Source organism: Mixophyes fleayi, chromosome 1 (assembly GCF_038048845.1).
Source record: "Mixophyes fleayi isolate aMixFle1 chromosome 1, aMixFle1.hap1, whole genome shotgun sequence".
Taxonomy (NCBI): Eukaryota; Metazoa; Chordata; class Amphibia; order Anura; family Limnodynastidae; genus Mixophyes; species Mixophyes fleayi.
This window is the reverse complement of record NC_134402.1, coordinates 57,321,256-57,338,670: the sequence shown is the minus strand read 5'-3', so window position 1 is coordinate 57,338,670 and position 17,415 is coordinate 57,321,256. Positions and strand designations below refer to the sequence as shown.

At 38.7% G+C, this 17,415-nt stretch overlaps 2 protein-coding genes across 5 annotated transcripts in view; both read right to left on the bottom strand.

Annotated features, from left to right (window-relative positions):
* Positions 1-3,203, bottom strand: part of WDR19 (WD repeat domain 19) — a 53,547-nt gene extending 50,344 nt beyond the window's left edge. The window contains exons 1-2 of the mRNA XM_075194794.1: positions 3,114-3,203; positions 2,283-2,374 (exon numbers count right to left, since the gene is read on the bottom strand). Coding sequence (XP_075050895.1) covers positions 2,283-2,374; positions 3,114-3,119 — 98 coding nt within the window. The 5' untranslated portion in view covers positions 3,120-3,203. The remainder of the gene's footprint in view (positions 1-2,282; positions 2,375-3,113) is intronic.
* A 7,539-nt stretch (positions 3,204-10,742) lies between these two features.
* Positions 10,743-17,415, bottom strand: part of KLHL5 (kelch like family member 5) — an 88,201-nt gene continuing 81,528 nt past the window's right edge. For all 4 annotated transcript variants that reach the window (XM_075194787.1, XM_075194788.1, XM_075194786.1 and 1 more), the window contains exon 11: positions 10,743-15,483. In XM_075194787.1, the coding sequence (XP_075050888.1) occupies positions 15,427-15,483 (57 nt within the window). In that variant the 3' untranslated portion in view covers positions 10,743-15,426. The remainder of the gene's footprint in view (positions 15,484-17,415) is intronic.

Genomic DNA, 17,415 nt, shown 5'->3' with positions numbered 1-17,415 from the left:
TGTATTGTGTCTGTCAGTGCAGAGCGGACCTACACCTGATGTTTCTTCAGATATGCACCTTGTAAATACGAATGTGCCCGATTTATGTGCAATTATAAAAAAAACTCACATTATGTTCATTAATAAGTCATTTTTAAAAGACAGAAGAAAAAGAATGTACACTGTACAATGTCATGTGCAGAGACAATATTCTGCTGTTAGTGCAGATCTAAGTTAAAGAGATTCAAATTTTTCTCCGTTGTAATACAAGATAGGGGTGTGCGATCTAAAAGTACATAAATTATAAGGTAATGGTTTTCCTCTGTTTCATTGCTTTGGAATGGCTGAGTGCAGGCTGGGTACACTCTACAGGTTTTTCCACCCGATTATCGGGCCGATCACACGATAAACGACCCGATATTGCGTGTACGCTCCAATAATAAACGGTCATCGTTCCAAAGCACATCGCAGATCTGAAGGTAAATCGTGTAAAACATCAACAGTGTGTACACATGAATCGGCTGCTGATTGAGACCTTCAGTCGTTGGTAAATTGGTAAGTTGGTAAGTCGGGTGAAATTTTCTGTAGAGTGTATCAAACCTTAGGCTGACTCGGGCTACCTAAGCAAAGCTATTGAAAAGTGTCGAGAAACTGAGACTGAGAGTAAATCTAGAGAAGTAACAGAGACAGTTCCACCATGTAGCGACATTTAATTAAAAAGACTTGTCAGAACCACATACTACGATGATAGTGCATCTCCCTTCAGGTAAAGGATCAACCTCCTTATCATATGCTCTCCCCTCGTGTTTGCTCCACTTGTCTCCCCTCACTACACCCTTAGTAACTCTCCCCCTGGTCTTTCCTCCTTTAGCCTCTATCCCTCATATTAAAGTCTCCTCCACATTGTTATAATGAATGCTTCTCAGTTTGATCATTTATATACTGCAAAGTTTACCCTTTTTGTTACGTCTCCTCAAGCCCCAGGTATTCTTTATTCAATTGAGACCTTCTCCTACTCTTCATTTCTCGCCTGTACCCCCATCTTATTACTGCTATTGAAAAACCTAATTATATATATATATATATATATATATATATATATATATATATATAAGCAAGAAATAATAAAATCTTAATGACGTTTTTTCTAAAACCAGGGTCGTGAATCGTCCAGTGGATCGCATAAAGGCAGTTTTTGGGTTTGGTGGTTACAGGGGAGCTTTACCAATTAAACCAATAAAACTAATAATAGCTATCCTGCAGCAAAATAGAATTATTGGAAATTGGTCATTAAGATCAAAAATTAATATATAGATAGAAAAAAAAGACTTAGCAATAAGCTCTTGTGGTCACTTGAGACTTATGACATTCATATCTTGGATTCTGAGGGGATAGTTCTGGGAGTTAGATATTATATTTTACATATTAATAGATAGAGTGTCATCAAAATTTTAACAGACATGCTAAGTGTATTCAATCTTAGTTTATAGCAAGCATTTATGATACTAAATAACAACCAAACAGATAAAAGTGTTTACATTGTTCTGCTGTAATTAAGCTTTTATTTGGATTGTTTTCATAACAGTTTTTCTTTGTTTTGTAAAGATGACTCAAAATATGGTTTAAGAAACACAGATCTGTGTCCGTAATTAAACAGGAAGAGATCAGTGTGCTCCAGTTTTAAAATAATAGCTAAAAAGCTTGGAGGCCATCTGAGAAAAAAAAAAAAGACTATGCAAGGCTAGGTACAATCCTGATTTGGCATTAAAGTTCTACATTTAAGATGTGTACACAGCTGTGATAATACAAATCATGGGACCAAATGATCGTACAAATTTGCATTTTATCTTGCAATGGGCTGCAGCGCTTCTTGTTCCAGAGTGGCTCACACATGCCAACACAGCTAAAAAGTTACAGTCACTCAATGGGAGCACATTGTAATTACATGAGATGCAGCTAAAAAGCATTTACATATGAATTTCTACATACATTTGACTTTTAACATCATTGAACATCCAATTTTGCCAAAGATGCATACTTAATGAACACAGATTGAACGCATTTGTAAATGCATCTAAAAGCATACCAAACATATATGAACGCATACTTAAACACAATTCAGTTTATATGGATTTTTACATGTAATAAAAAACACATTACAAGCTCCAGTGTCAACATAGCCTTAAACAGTTATTCTCTGTCGTTCCCAAAGGTCATAACACACAAATTTTGAGTCTGCCAAAATGATGCTAAATTGAGAGGAGCAAAATACAAGAAACATAGTATGATAACTCTTTGCTTACCCTGTAACTACGATGTAATTTCCTAATGTCTTCTGCCAGACAAACTGGATGGGATGTCCAAGCAATGCCTTTTCCGTCAAAGAAAATACCCGCTGAGAAACACAAACATTACAAGAATTTAATGAGAGCATCACAAAAAAAATGTGCCAACTGTATAATACTGTCAATCTTGTATGCATAGCATTGAGATTAATATAGTCTCTGAAACAAACAATAGTACAATAGAAACAGCACCATTTACTGCTTTTTGTCATATCATGGCTGGAAACATAAGCAATTGACTTTACACTTGCGGAGTATTAAAATAATACAGGATAAACAGCGTTACTTGCTAAGCTCAGACCCTTAACAGGCACTAGACATGTTATTAGGAGGATCCTTGTGCCTCAACTTTTGGGATTTTGGGAAGACTTATAACATTTAGCAGCTATATCACTCAATACATCACACAGTATGGTTACAGACATATATGACAAGCCCCACATAGCACTGTGGTGGTAATAAGTATATGGAAATATGTTGAACACATAGCATCATGGCATAGTATCTCACACAGAGAAAATCTATAAATAGGCAGTAGAAAATGGAGATAACAGAACACCGTAGTCCATAAATCTAATGCCCCCACTTTTACCCCCAGTTTAGGAGATAATGTGGTAGTATTAGCATAAAGTATGGAGATAGTTTCTGCTTCCTTCGCGTTTATTGAGCCCCCCTTATAACCTGCATCAATGCACAAATCTCCCCGCAGGAGAGGCAGTTAGTACCGAGAATTTTAGGGAAAGCTAAAATATTGCCCAATGTGTACCCCCAATTCTCCGGCCTCCTCACCTTCATATTGTGGTCTTCGTAACACCGCACTGCGCATGCGTGTACCCAGGGCAACCACGGGCGGTATACTGCGGAGCGTCACTCGTTGCCACGGTAACCTCTCAGCCAATCACATAACACAGAAGCGAGGGAGGACACATCTTCGCACTTCTTTTTTGCAAGACGAATACTTGAATGGTTATTCTGAGCTGAATGTGTCTCCAAAGCTATTAAAAGAGCTCCATGGTGGTTGCCATTTTTATGAAGACAACTTTGATTTGACTAGTTTGATTCGACACGATGCTGGAGTGGAGACTGCAAGTCCATATTTATTTTGATCGAGATTTATGTTAGATCTTATTCAGCCAGCTTCTTGTTAATGTTACAGGTTCTTATTCAGAAACCTTTGTCTATAAAAGATTATCAAGTTGGATCGCTGGTTTAACCCGTGTTTGGCTATACTAAATACAATTGCAATTTGTATAAGGGACACCCTTTATTGTTAATCTAATGTTAAATCAGAGATCCAACATGATTTAATACTTAAAAATTAAGTTTTTTGAATAAGAAGCTGGAACATGTATAAGAGGTGAGTAAGAAGCTGGCCGAATAAGAAGCTAACTTCAGTCTTGTCTAAACAGGGAGATCTTGTACTTGCCCTCAAAAGTAGAAGTGTTTTCAATAACGTTTACTTACTGCATTCATTTTTATTACATTGAATACAACCCTCTGGATGGAACCTAAAAAATATTACAAGCAAAAAAAAGAAAATAACTAATTCCATGCACTAGGCCTTCAGTTGGAGTTAAACATGAAAGATACCCGTTTGCGTATGCACACTTATATTTTCTCAAATGTATTTTGAGTTACATGCAAAACGATGGTAACCTTAAACCTAGCATATAATATGTGCAGAGCAAATATGCAGCAGTCATCATCATAGACTTGAAAACCTGTCTTGTGTAAATGCAGAATTTAGACTGTAAGGAATATAATTGAAGGTTATATGGAACCCAAAATAAAACATATCTAAAAGGTGTGTGCTTAACTTGCGTCTGCACGCCCTTACTGTGTTACAAAAGCATATTCAAGAGGAAGTGGCTTCCTATTGGGAAGAGATGGTCACCTCCCAGCTCCTGACAAAACTGCACTATTAGAGACCAAAATGCTGACAACGAGTAAGCATGGGCAAAGACAACAAGATCCCTATTGTAAAGAAACCATTGCAAACCATGAAATACAAATTGCCCTCAGACTTCATCTATTTCTTTTCATCTGCTCCTCCCACTCCGTACATCCAAAATGGTGCTTTCAAAAGAGCAGCTATATGAGTGAGATTATGAAGAGGGGGTAGAGAAGACTTGCCTGCACAGATCTAGGACAGCTAGCTCACCTGCACTCTCTGCCTCCCTGCTCTCAACAAACAGGAGCCACTGTTAAACCAGAATTTAAGGTATTAAAAAATTATCTAATATGGTCGACAAAACATATGCATTTGAAGAAGAGGGTTACACACAGGGCAACCCTCCACCTGAACAGGCCCAGATTAAGAGCCACATGGGCCTGGAGCAGAAAATTTTGAAGGGCTTATTGTGAGCAGCACTGTGACAAACAAGGGGGTATAGCCAGCATCATGGAGGGTATGGGTAGCACCTCCATCTCCCTCTCCTCTTCTGTTATATGATGCAAGGACCACAATCTGATTTTTTTTCTGGCTTTATTCCTAACTCATAATCATTCCCTAAGTGGCTACTGGCTCAAAAGCACAGCCCTCAATATCAGAGGTTCCCCCAGGTGGGCAAAAAAAAAACTAACAAATTACAAACAGGAGATTTAATCATACTTGACAACTCTCCCGGAATGTCCTGGAGATTAAAGACTCCTGGGTAGGTCTCCCGGGAGAGCAGGGCAACCTCCCGCATCTGTCCACTTCCTAGTGCAATAGGCAGAAATAGAGCCGCAATGACTCGATTTTTAGCGATCCACTAAGTCCCGCCCCTTCTGACCATATCTCCCTCGGGAACTGCCAAAGGGGCTCTTGATAAAGTTGGCAAGTTTGGAGTTAATTATTCATTATGAATTTAAATTTCATACATTGATAATGATGTCTTCTTCCCAGTAACATGGACCTAACAACCGTCAGGTCTTATTGAATACTTTTTCTGGTTAAATAGTAAATGCATTTATTATACTTCTGAATGGGGACTATTGCCTGCATTTGTTATTTATTATATCAGGACAGTCTTTGGAAAAGTAAAATGGCCTCAATCAATATAGACAGGAGAGTGCATATAAATTGTATCAATCACCTCGCTCTCGGCCACTATCAATAAAGTTTGGTCAATCTATAGCAGGCCTGTCCAACCTGCGGCCCTCCAGATGTTGTGAAACTACAAGTCCCAGCATGCCCTTCCAGCTATCAACTGGTTGTCTACCAGCAAAGCATGCTGGGGCTTGTAGTTTCACAACACCTGGAGGGCCGCAGGTTGGACAGGCCTGATCTATAGGATGGAAAGCATCACAGCTCTTCTCAAAGACAAACCAGTGAATTTCAAAAACACATGGTCTTCCTGGACAAGTTACTATGATGCTGAGCCTCCCTTGACAACTGTTTGACAAGTCTCTGTTGTTTTGATATGTACCCTCGTCAGGTTTAAGAAGGATCACTACGCTTATAAGTTTTAGAAAATCCTAAACTAATTTGATCTCCGTGTAACCACACGGGTTAACGCTCCTCTTTCCTATATTCTGATGCATAAAACAATGAGTAGAATATTTTCCTGTTCCCCTCCCCATCCCTAAAACCTTTCCTACCCCCATTGTTCGTCTCCCCCCTCCCACTGAAAAATAAAAACAAACAACATTTTTTTTTTCCATGAATAACATACCGGATTTTAGATAATTTATCTTTCTTACTATTGTGTGTAATCATTTGAGTTTCATATGTATAAAGTATGTTTATACATTCTCTTGGTATGTTTCAAACTCATTGTTTTGTTTTGAAAAAAACCCTAATAAAAATTACTTTAAAAAAATAAATAAAATAAATTGTATCAATCAATATAGACAGGAGACTACATATAAATGATACAATTCAATATAAGAGCGATTCACAGACCCTTTTTCCTGACTTCAAGAACAGTTTTAACAAGAGTCCATGTGACACCATCCTAAATAAACCATACCTAGGTGTGAGGATGACCTTTTACAAGCTACTTGTTATAAATGGTTCAAGCACATTACATTTAGTTTCCTATTATTATTGTCCTATAACTGTAAAGCAGAGTGCTATTGTGCTGTATAATCCCTGTGAAGACTGAAACTTCAGACAAAAACAAAGATTTTCAAATAAAGTTCTTATTTATTCAGTAATGGTCACATACAGAATGAAGAGTTGGCGGAAATATAGAACACCTAGGAGGGTGTCAGGGGGAGACAGGGAGTACCTCTTAGCACAAATCACATACTGGCATTTAAAGGGTTAACTTGGTCTAGCTATATCTTCTTAACAGGCTAATAGATTCTTTAGAGTATCAAGGACGCAACATATTAAATTATAGATTTAATATACAAAAGTACATGGCATACAAATATAAAAAAATAATAAACAAATAGATTGAGATAACATACACAAGCAAAACAGTTTAAAATAAAGGGGGTTACATTCAGAATAGCTCTTATGTGAATTGCCTTTTCTGGCCAAGGAAAATTGTCAAGGAAGATGGACAGCTTATCAATGTGAATTGATTTCCCAAAGTCTGACAATTTGCTATACCTGGTCTCAGCCTTTTAAAGTCACTTCCACACCTTTTTCCATTCCCAGGGGGTTGTGGCCTGTGACACTTTTTTCAATCACCATTTGCATGTTGCCTGATTTACTAACCAATTCTACTATGTGATCTTACTTTTCTGTAGAGCGTCATATTGATCCAATTATATCATTAATAAATCCCCTATGTCCATCTTTTGATACAAAACATGATGAAATTTTGACCATGTGACATAGCTTTTCCAAAGATATGTGATTTTAGCTGTTCCCGGATACCACCCGTACCTGTCATTCACTAACCTGGTGTGATTTCTGCTCCTCAGTATGGAGTGACACCCGGATTTCCCAAAATATGAACTATGAAGACATTTTCCTTTGAAGCTCATATTTCTATTTACCTGTATAGGCCTTCAAAATGCTGCCTTGGGCTGCAAGGATGTCCAGCTGTGACCGGCCCCACAAAGTCTATTCAAGTGTCCAAAAACTAACTTGTGTCAGAATATATCTCACAGCAAGAGCCCTATGAAGCTGCTACAGGTGATATGGTTATCTTCTCACATTGGGATGTGCAAAGCCATCAAATACATTTACATCAGACTCTCTGTCTTCACATTTTACACTTTCGTAGCTGAACTTATCAATGGATTCATTTGATAGAACATATTTACACTGCAGTTATGATTCATCCCTTATAAATAACTGTAAGTTCCCTATGTTGACGACAATACACTTTTGCAGGACTGTGATATAGTAACAAGGGTGAAGTGTAAGGAAAGATAGGGGTTAGAGATTGTTTATAAAACTGAGGAAAATGGAACCAAACACCTAGATATTATTAACTATCTGTGGGAAAGGCCTAACTGTGTGTTGAGGAGCCAGCTTGTACTAAAGTGACTATATGCTCAGGCCTAAGAGGTCTCTGTGCTTATTGACTAGGATGTAGGGGGTATAATAGTAGGTGGGGTAGAGGTAGCGCTCTTAAAAGAGCAGTTTTTTTAAAATGCTTTATTGCTTGTTGTTACTCAGATGTTATTTATTCTGCACTGCCGGTATGGTGGTCGTATCTAGCATTTAACTCAATGCTCTGGCAACTAACGTGTTCGTCAACCATGTGCTATTCAAGGCAAATATTATATGACAAGACTGATGGACAAGGTTAAAGGGTGAAATGTATTGTACAATTTATTTCATAGCTAGTAGTGGGACAAGGTCCTTTGGCACCAAAGGCAAAGATACCAAACTCTACCACTGCCAGCACCTTCAACCAACATACCAATGTCACCTCCTAAGAGCTACACAGTCCAGCTGAACTCTGGTTTCCTATGTCCTCCAAAGCTTTGTGGAGAAGTTAAAATTGTCTGTTCATTCCCCAGGGACCAGCATATGTCATTGTGATTTCCATCCACATCACCAGGAAGTAACGGCAAGAAGTAAAAGACCAGATGATAGCATATAGTGAAAAAGACAGCTCGGGTAACGCCAGAGCTTAAAGGGGACAATTCCTACACTACGAACAGTTTTAACTCCTTTTTATATTTTTTCTTATTATTGTCTACTAGTTGTCTAAGAATATCTATATTTATTTGTATATTTTCTCATTTTTTTTTCTTTAATTTTTGTATTTCAATTCTCCTTACCCGTCATGACTCTGGTGGATTCTCTGTCGTCAACCTGGATTAGCACAGGCAGTAAGTAACAGAGGCCAAAGTCTAACGAATCCCAGGTTGTTGCCAGGGACCCCCCGCAAAAGAGGTTTGGGCTTCACTCCTGGTGGTTTTGCAAGTTGTGGACCTCTGCCCTGCCCCAAGGCTTGACGAGCTGGTATGAAACAGCAAGAAGAGACTGATCAACGTAGACGGACTGGCACACAAACAGACTGCAGAGTGCCAAATCAGAAAACAGGAAGGAGTATCAGAACAGGCTGCGGGAATATAAACAGTACCAAACATCAGGCTGGAGAGGTCAGGAACATCCCTGGTCAGAATACACAGAAATCAGCCACAAGATGCCCAGGAATGCCGTAGTAAAGGTATGGAGCCTAATACTCCGGCACAGGCCTGAGCACAGAGCAGGTTTAAATAGCTGAGCTGATGAATAGGACAGGCCATGCGCCTCCTGTTATATAGAGTGGAATTGTGGCACAGGATGCAACACTTGGAACAAAAGGGGGAGCAGAGGGAGCTCGCTGGACAGTGGATTCGATGAGTAACAGCCGGACTATGATGCATGACAACCACACTTCTATATATTTCCATTTCTAAGTCCCATATATATTGGTTCCATGTCTCTACTCACCCCATCTCATTATTATAGTACTCTAATAATATGGACACCATAAGACAGGACATCTGATTATCACTAGACAATACTCTGTACTTTTCCTTAATCTATTTTCTACTTTTCCATCCCTTCTCAGCACCTTACACCCCATAACCTCACAACTTCTTTCCAACACTCTACTTATAAACTTCTATACACCACTGCAAGTCATTTATCAAGAGTTTTATCTGTTACTCTATAGTCTGCCATCCCACTATATTCTTCACTCTTCGTTCACCTAATGCCACTGCACTTATCCCTAACCCTTCTATACTATGACTATTCACTACTGCATACCTTTTCCCATCTCTGCTGTAAGCTTCAGCTAGTCAAGTACTACTTCAACAACTAAGCGGTTTACATTCTACACCTCCTAGATCTGCATACTACCACGACCACGCTCCCTCATCCAAAATATTCTGACCCCAACTGTACCCACCATCTACGGACCATGGCTCCTGTAATAGAACTCCAGAAACCGCGCTCCGCTTTGATGTAACGGAGATGGGTGTAATGTATAACCAGGGTATGACTGACAGATCTAACATGGACTGGCTCTATGGAGTGTCAGCAGCAGGGAGAGCATGAAAGAGGAAGTAGATGGATATTCCCGAAAAAGAGAGGAGAAACATAGAACATGATGTACATTATATACACAACCTATTCGTTGGTGTTAGACAGGCACAATAAAATTCAATGAATCGGCCCAAACCTTACCAATAAGCAACTTTTCATTTTATATGATACAACTGCTAAGGGTAATACAGAGTACAAGTATACTGGAGCTCAGCTGCATTAGTAATGGCTGCTTGGGGGGTAATGTTGGTTGGTGACTTGCATCCCTGGATCCCTTACACCAAAGCCTTGTCCTATACCTGAATATAGTCTAAAAGAAGAATATACATTCTATACATATCCTGGCAGGATTTACATTCTATAAATATCCTGGCATAATCCTGGCAGGATTTTTTAAAATAAAATATAAGTTATCCATAAGCAAAATTAAACCACACATCCAAGTCACAATTCCCTATATGTTTGCATTTTGAATATATAGGGAAAGGTAGCTGTAAGATGTGTATGTGGGTATAATTAAGTCAAATCTAAAATAACCAGACTCACAATCTTGCCTTCTAACAGGAAAAAATCAGACCTTTATATTTTGAGATATTTCACCAATCATTATGTATTTAGAAATGTATTATATTACATGTTGCTGCACATTTAAAATGTTTTCTTTTACAGTATAATAGCACATATATTAACACTGCCACAGCTGTGCGTTACTGTTTATCAAGTCCTTAGTTAATAATAAACATTAAATATGTATATATGTTCTTAATTGTCTTCATAATTAGTTAAGGGGCTTGTCTTGGCTTACAGGATGCCAGGAGAAGCCGCAGGTAACTTTGAGGTTTGTTGGGTTACTATGCCGGTGAAAACATCAGCCTTCTCCTTACAGCCTGCATAGTTCTCCATTATCAAAATCTGGGATTATAATATCAGATCTGCAATAATATCCTGTATTGTTGTCGGATACCTCGAATAACACACGGGAATACCAAAGTGCATAAATGTTTTATTACAGCATATCATTTGGTAATAAAAATGTTCTGAAACTGCACATATATCTTTATAAAAGCGACACACGAACAGAACAAAAAGAAGCAGAGGACGTCAGATGATATTGCACATGAATAAATAAAGCAAACATCTTACATGAAACATAATGCTAAAACACAGCCCTCATTGCAGGTCAGGCAAGTGTACAGAGAAAAGAATGGGGATTTAGAATGTTCTGACTATGTACCAGTAAGTCATTATAAGGCCGATATTGTGTGTAATGGTAGAGGAAGGCACATAGTGTTATACCGCGCAAAGGATTTCAGCCTGAACATAATACATTTCAATATAAAGCACAAAACAAAACACAAATACGAAAACAAAAATACAATTTTTAGTGGAATGCTTAAGGGGGGGTACTAATACCTGACAATTAAGTCTACATGGGGAGTAATAAAGAAATTATTTGGCAAAAAATGCATGTAAGCCCCCCAACAAAAGAAAAAAAAAAAAAAAGGAAAAGACCCCCCTATCTTCAAGTAACTATGACAGGGTCCCCTGCTGTTTGGGAGTACTCACCCCTATCTACTCCCCATGTCAGCGACATGAGGAAGAGGATGCAAGCAGCTGTCTAATAGAGGTGCTGACTGCACAGAGTCGTGGATCTGTCCAATCAGCTTCTGTGTTAGAAACGAACACAGTGCTGTTTGGATTTGAGATCTCCTGCGTTGACAGTCATAGGACTGTTGACAGATACAACTGAACTCACCAGGTTCCTAGCATGGGGCCCCCACAGTTCTGCTAGCTGGGGTTAATGGAATGGTGACTAAAAATTAATAGGCGATTGGAAATATAATATTTGTGCCTATTAGAATGCAGTTCAGTGGTCGAAGTGTAAATTTAGAAGCGGTGGTATGAATAATGTAACCGAATGGCTGCTGGCCACCTAGCCTCTTAAGCTGTAGGTAATTCAATAGGTTTAAATTGATGCTAGCCCTAATTGATGATGCTTTATAATACTTTTTAGCAAAATACAAATATATAGGGATGCAAAGCTTTCCACTCTGTCCACAACCACACACACACACACACACACACACACACACACACACACACACACACACACACACAAAATCAGGCTCTATAATAGCATTTTTACCTGCCTGTGTCATGAGATGCATGGCATATGGTAAAAATAAACAGTAGAACTCCAGATTATGTTCACTTTGCTGAGAAGTTCCTGCTTTTTTGTCAGATTTGTCTGTCGCAGCTTGTAACACTTTATTAAAATGCCTGCTTATATGTTACTACAGATAGGTGTCTTTTTGATTAAATGCATTGTATTAACTTATTAACTGTGATTAAGGGTAATGTGCGGCCCTTTTGAAGGTCGAAGGCCCACACCATTCTGCCCCCAGAGTGTATCGCGTTACCCATCACTGCCCTACAACATCACTTTGAGTTGAATTAACCTTTATCTTACAGACTGTCTCTATTACTGAGTTATATCAGACGGTGACCATTTTTCGGGGACGACCAAAATGCACAGAGGCTTAGGCAAATAGCTCATCCACTATGCCTTCTGCATTGGAGACAAAATTTGATTGTGAAAATAGATTACCAAGAGGTGAGCAGTGAGGAGAGGTGCTGGTATGACATACCACCGTATACAGACCCACTTTGACCACTGATCGAGATATTAGGACACTACTTATTTTTCCATGCATATTGTAAAATATATAAATAAAACAAAAAAGAAAATAGCAGATGCTATGGAGATTCTCACAAGGAGGCATTCTATAAAACAGACATAAGAAGGAAGTGGGGTTAGAGTGTCCTTAAAATGGATGGCACAATGGTCAGCATTGCTGCTTCAAAGCGCTGGGGCCATTGCAATAAAATATCTATATAGAATAATATACCACCAAAAGTCATCCCATCCAGCTAGGAGTGCAATACTAAAACACATTTGGTGCATCTCTTCGATGGAATACATATCTGGATGATTAAATAATACAATTCTGGCCTGGGGCCCTGACTTCAACACAACGATTCATCTGTGCCTGGTATGTCCTAATTTATGTTCAAGCGTGTACGCTGCGTTATGTCACATTTTTAACCTTCTCCTCCCTGTTCCTTCCCCCCCCCTCCTCCCTTCCAGTAATATTTTAGAAGACTTAGCTGTACTTTTGGTTTGAGAATCTGAAGTATTGCTTTATTTAGTCATTCTTTGTTTATTCTATAATATTGGTAACTGTACAGTTTTGGTTATATGTATCTGTAACATCACATGGTTGTAGCATTTTCATTTACAAATATGTGTGCATGTTTCTTACTCTTCTATAATAAATAAATAGAATTAAATCTGGTAGGCCGAATATCATTATCACACATTGTACACCATCAGCAGCCAACTGCCCTTACCCGGCCCTGTGTAATCTGGTTTCTTGCTACTCTGACCAAATTGGGCACCTATGTGTATGACCATATGGTCATTAATCCGATTAATACAGCTATACGACGAGTCAGATCTGAAAATATAAGCATTATACTTTGTAAAGAAAGTCCTGGGACAAATAGATATACTAGACCCATATGTGTTATATCTTCCTGTTAGCACTATATAAACAATACTAAGCATGTTTACAATTCCTGCAGTGGCATGTAAAGTTAGTAACTTATATCTATCCGTCGCAAGTCATATTGCTCAATACACGTACATTACCATTCTGTCAACTTACTTACTTTAATCTTAGCCATACTTGCCAACTCTCCCGGAATGTCCGGGAGACTCCCAAAATTCTGGTAGGTCTCCAGGAATCTCGGGAGTGCAGGCAAGTATCCCGCATACAGCCACTTACTCGTCAAAATGTCGTGATTCGCGGTGAATCGCGTAATTTTGGCCCCGCAACAAAATTGATGTTTTGTCACGGGGCCAAAATGAGGCGATTAACCGCGCCCCGCCCCTCCCGCCCTCCAACCACGCCCCGTGCCCGGGATCTCCCAGAACTAACTTTTTAAAGGTTGGCATGTATGATCTTAGCACCGTATTGGACTATGAAGACAAAAATGATAAAATATCATAATTGAAATATGGATAAATACCGCTAACCAGAATTAAAACAAAATAACAAAATAATAGGAACAGGTGGACACTTATTAATTAAGAATTGAATATTTATCAAATCAAGTTTTAAATTCAAGGCCATTATAGTGTTATCAAGACAACTTTGGAGTTTTTTTTTTGGGCTTTAAATGTATTTTTAGCCAGTGCCTGTAACATTACATTATGAGAATCTAAATTAAAGCCTGTCTAGAAATATCCTGCCCAACCTATTGGAAATATATACAAATGACCTCCAGAATACAAGTATTACAATATCTCTACACAGAGATGTCAAGCACAATGAAGTCTCACACCCAGAACAGAGTGTTTAACAGGTTTTTCCTTAATCACCTCATCAATACATATTCCAACATTTCACTTCCTGACAATAACTTCTTCATAATTTTATATGAAATGAACATATAGCTCAGTGACAGAAACCACCATTACTATTTGTAACTATGATATTGACCAGTGGCGGACCTAGATTTTTTTCTTGGGGCGCCAGAGGTTTTGGGGGATTTAGTGCCCCGCCCTCTTTTCCTCTTCTAGCAGGAGCGGGCTTCTTGCGGTAGCACACTATATACATGCCCCTGTGTGTTTGAAACACAATCAGAGCAGCCAGGCAGGATTCTTTGTCTGCCTCTCAGCCGACAGGGACATATATATAGTGTGCGCACCTGCTGGGAGAAGGGGGGGGGGGGGGGAATCGCCTCGTCCCCCTTGGAACCGCCAAGGATATTCATACAGTTATCATCAAAGTGACTGTACTTTAATAACCTGTGAGTATCTGCATGCCCAAGAATCACAGAGGAGCAATGCTCCCAACTTGGGCTTAGCTAATGTTTAATACAATGTACGTAAAATGACAAAATAAATATAAAAAAAAAACGCTTTGGTCACACAAAAGCAGGAAAAGGATCAACATTACCAGGTCACATGTCTAAACAAAAACATAAACAAAAATACTTTTCCCCTTCAGTATTGTCTTTCTGTGCTCTCCGAAATTCACTTTTCAGCCGTATGGCTCTCGTAAAATGGACACCACTGACCTTCTGTACATACTACATCACTTACGATAGGTGACACAGGTGACATGGACCCCAGCCAACTTCTGGAAGCCCTGATTGCACTTGCTTTTATTAAGAGATGGCTTTACAAGATATTGTATAAGTAAAATACAGCAATATTATACTGCAACATTCTCCGACACATAAACCGATTTATGACTTGTTACTTGTTTTGCCCTGCAAATGCTCCAGTAACATATTTAAATAAAATATCTCTATTCTAGACGTGTGTTGTATGTTGGTCCAATATTATGAGATAAATACTCTTTCGTAGATAAACGATCAACATCTATAACGTGTACATATAGAATAGAATGTTTTAACGTGATAAATAGTAGAAGTATTTTTTTAAACATCCACAATAATAGCATTGTATCGTTAACATAAATCATAACGTCTCAGCTCTTTGGGAATGTGAAAGTCTGTGCAGAGGAGATATATATATATATATATATATATATATATATATATATATATATATATATATATATATATAAAACTTGCAGGCTATAGCTTGACTGTGACAACACAGGCTCCGGCTCTTCCAAGGCACAATGGGGCAACCTGCAAGAGGAAAGAGAAAAGGTCACAAAAATCTGCCGATACCATTTATCAACCAAAGACAAGATTTTAAAGGTAACTTTATTTTGGCACTAGTATTGATGCAGTACATTACTATGGACCTGTGAAATGTGATTTTGTTAAGCGGACACCATCTTGTTGCCTTACAGCCATTTTGTCCTTGTACAGCTTAAATGCAGCTACTTTGTAGAAGTTATTCATTATTATTTTGTTGTTTGCAAGAAGCTGTGCCCATGACCTTGTATATGGCAGACAGAAGATAAACCACCAGCCCCCTTGGGAGAATTCCTGTGAGAATGTAGCAAGGTCTGTGTAACGAAAACATACACAATGAGTGGTTAAGACGAAGATAAGACAATTAGTGGCATAGTTTTCTGAAGTGTGTGATTTTGTGTACCCAGAGTGCTATAAGTATGTGAATTTGTGTACAATAAAGTAGAGCTAATTGCACACACAGAACTTGCACTGTCTTTTATTCTCTCCGGCTGATGAGCTCATAAACTGGTAAACTGACTGATTAGATCCTACAGACCAAATGCAGATTCAATGGTGTCATCTAATGACTGCTTTTATTTTTTTGTAGAAACAGAACTGGGTTGCTGAATGAGGGTGAGCTTTTACCTTATCAAGTGTTTGGGAGTCCAGTCAAGTCCTCTATTACTGCCAGATGCAGCAGCCCTTCTGGCCAATCACCAGTCCAAGCTATATCATTCACTCAAAGAGGTTGAATGCTTTAAAAAATGTTTGGAAGAGGCTCATGACCGGGCTTGGGAGGAAGACCTGGGAGGACCCTATATAACAAAGACTGGGAGGAAATAAGAGCTAACACAGCCTCCAGATGAATCTGTGTAAAGCTGAAAAAAAATGCTTATAAAACTTCTTTATCGATGGTACTTGGTCCCAATCAAACTACAAAAAAATCATCCCAGACTCGTCCAGCACATGCTGGAGAGGATGCAGGACGGAAGGATCCTTCCTCCAGATTTAGTGGCAATGTCCAAAACTTGCCCAGTTCTGGATGGAGCTTCGGAACTTTGTGTCACAACTACTGCGAATTGACATCCCCTACTCTCCCAGGTTTTTCCTCCTCCCTCTTGGGATTCCATCCGCCACCAAACATTAAATGAAGATGTTCCGTCACATGGTTTCTGCTGCCCTGTGTCAAATAACCACTGATTGGAAGCAGCCCCTTGCGCTAACACTGCAGACAATTATCAGCAGAATATGGTACACGTATAAAATGTAATATATGACATGTATCATCTGCAATACCTCTAAATCATTTAATAAAGTGTGGGCGCCGTGGACCTCATACATCCAGATTCAAATTCCTTTCGTTACATTCTTCAATATCATTCCACCTGGATCCCTCCCTTCACCCTCTACCTCACCCTTCCCATCTCTCCCATATTCTACCCCACTGCTTCTTTTCTTTCACCTTTAGGCGGCTTGCCACACCGCCCCCTTTTTCACTCTCTCGTCCATCTTCTTTCTTTGTAGTTTCTCCTTTCTCTCCTTATTGTAAAATCGGGTCAATATCTGTACCTTTTATTTTTTCTAATGGACGCTGTTTGTTTTATTACCTGTATATTAATATGCTGTTTGTAACACATTGTGTCACTGACTGATACGTACTATTGACCTTTGCAAAAATAAAATCTTTAAAAAAATTTAAGATAAAATGTTTGGATAAGGGATTCCAGTGTTCCATAATAGTGTAGAGTGCGGCTCTCAATTTTTTTTACCTACCCCATGCACTTTCATAGTGTAAATTTACTCAAATTACTCTTAGTCTTATTACATTTATACGAAGTCTCTACTATGTTTAAATTATTTTTATATACGCATGTTATTTTTTGATGTACTATTATTTTGAGTTACATATTAAACATACTGAAGCAACCATTGAATCTA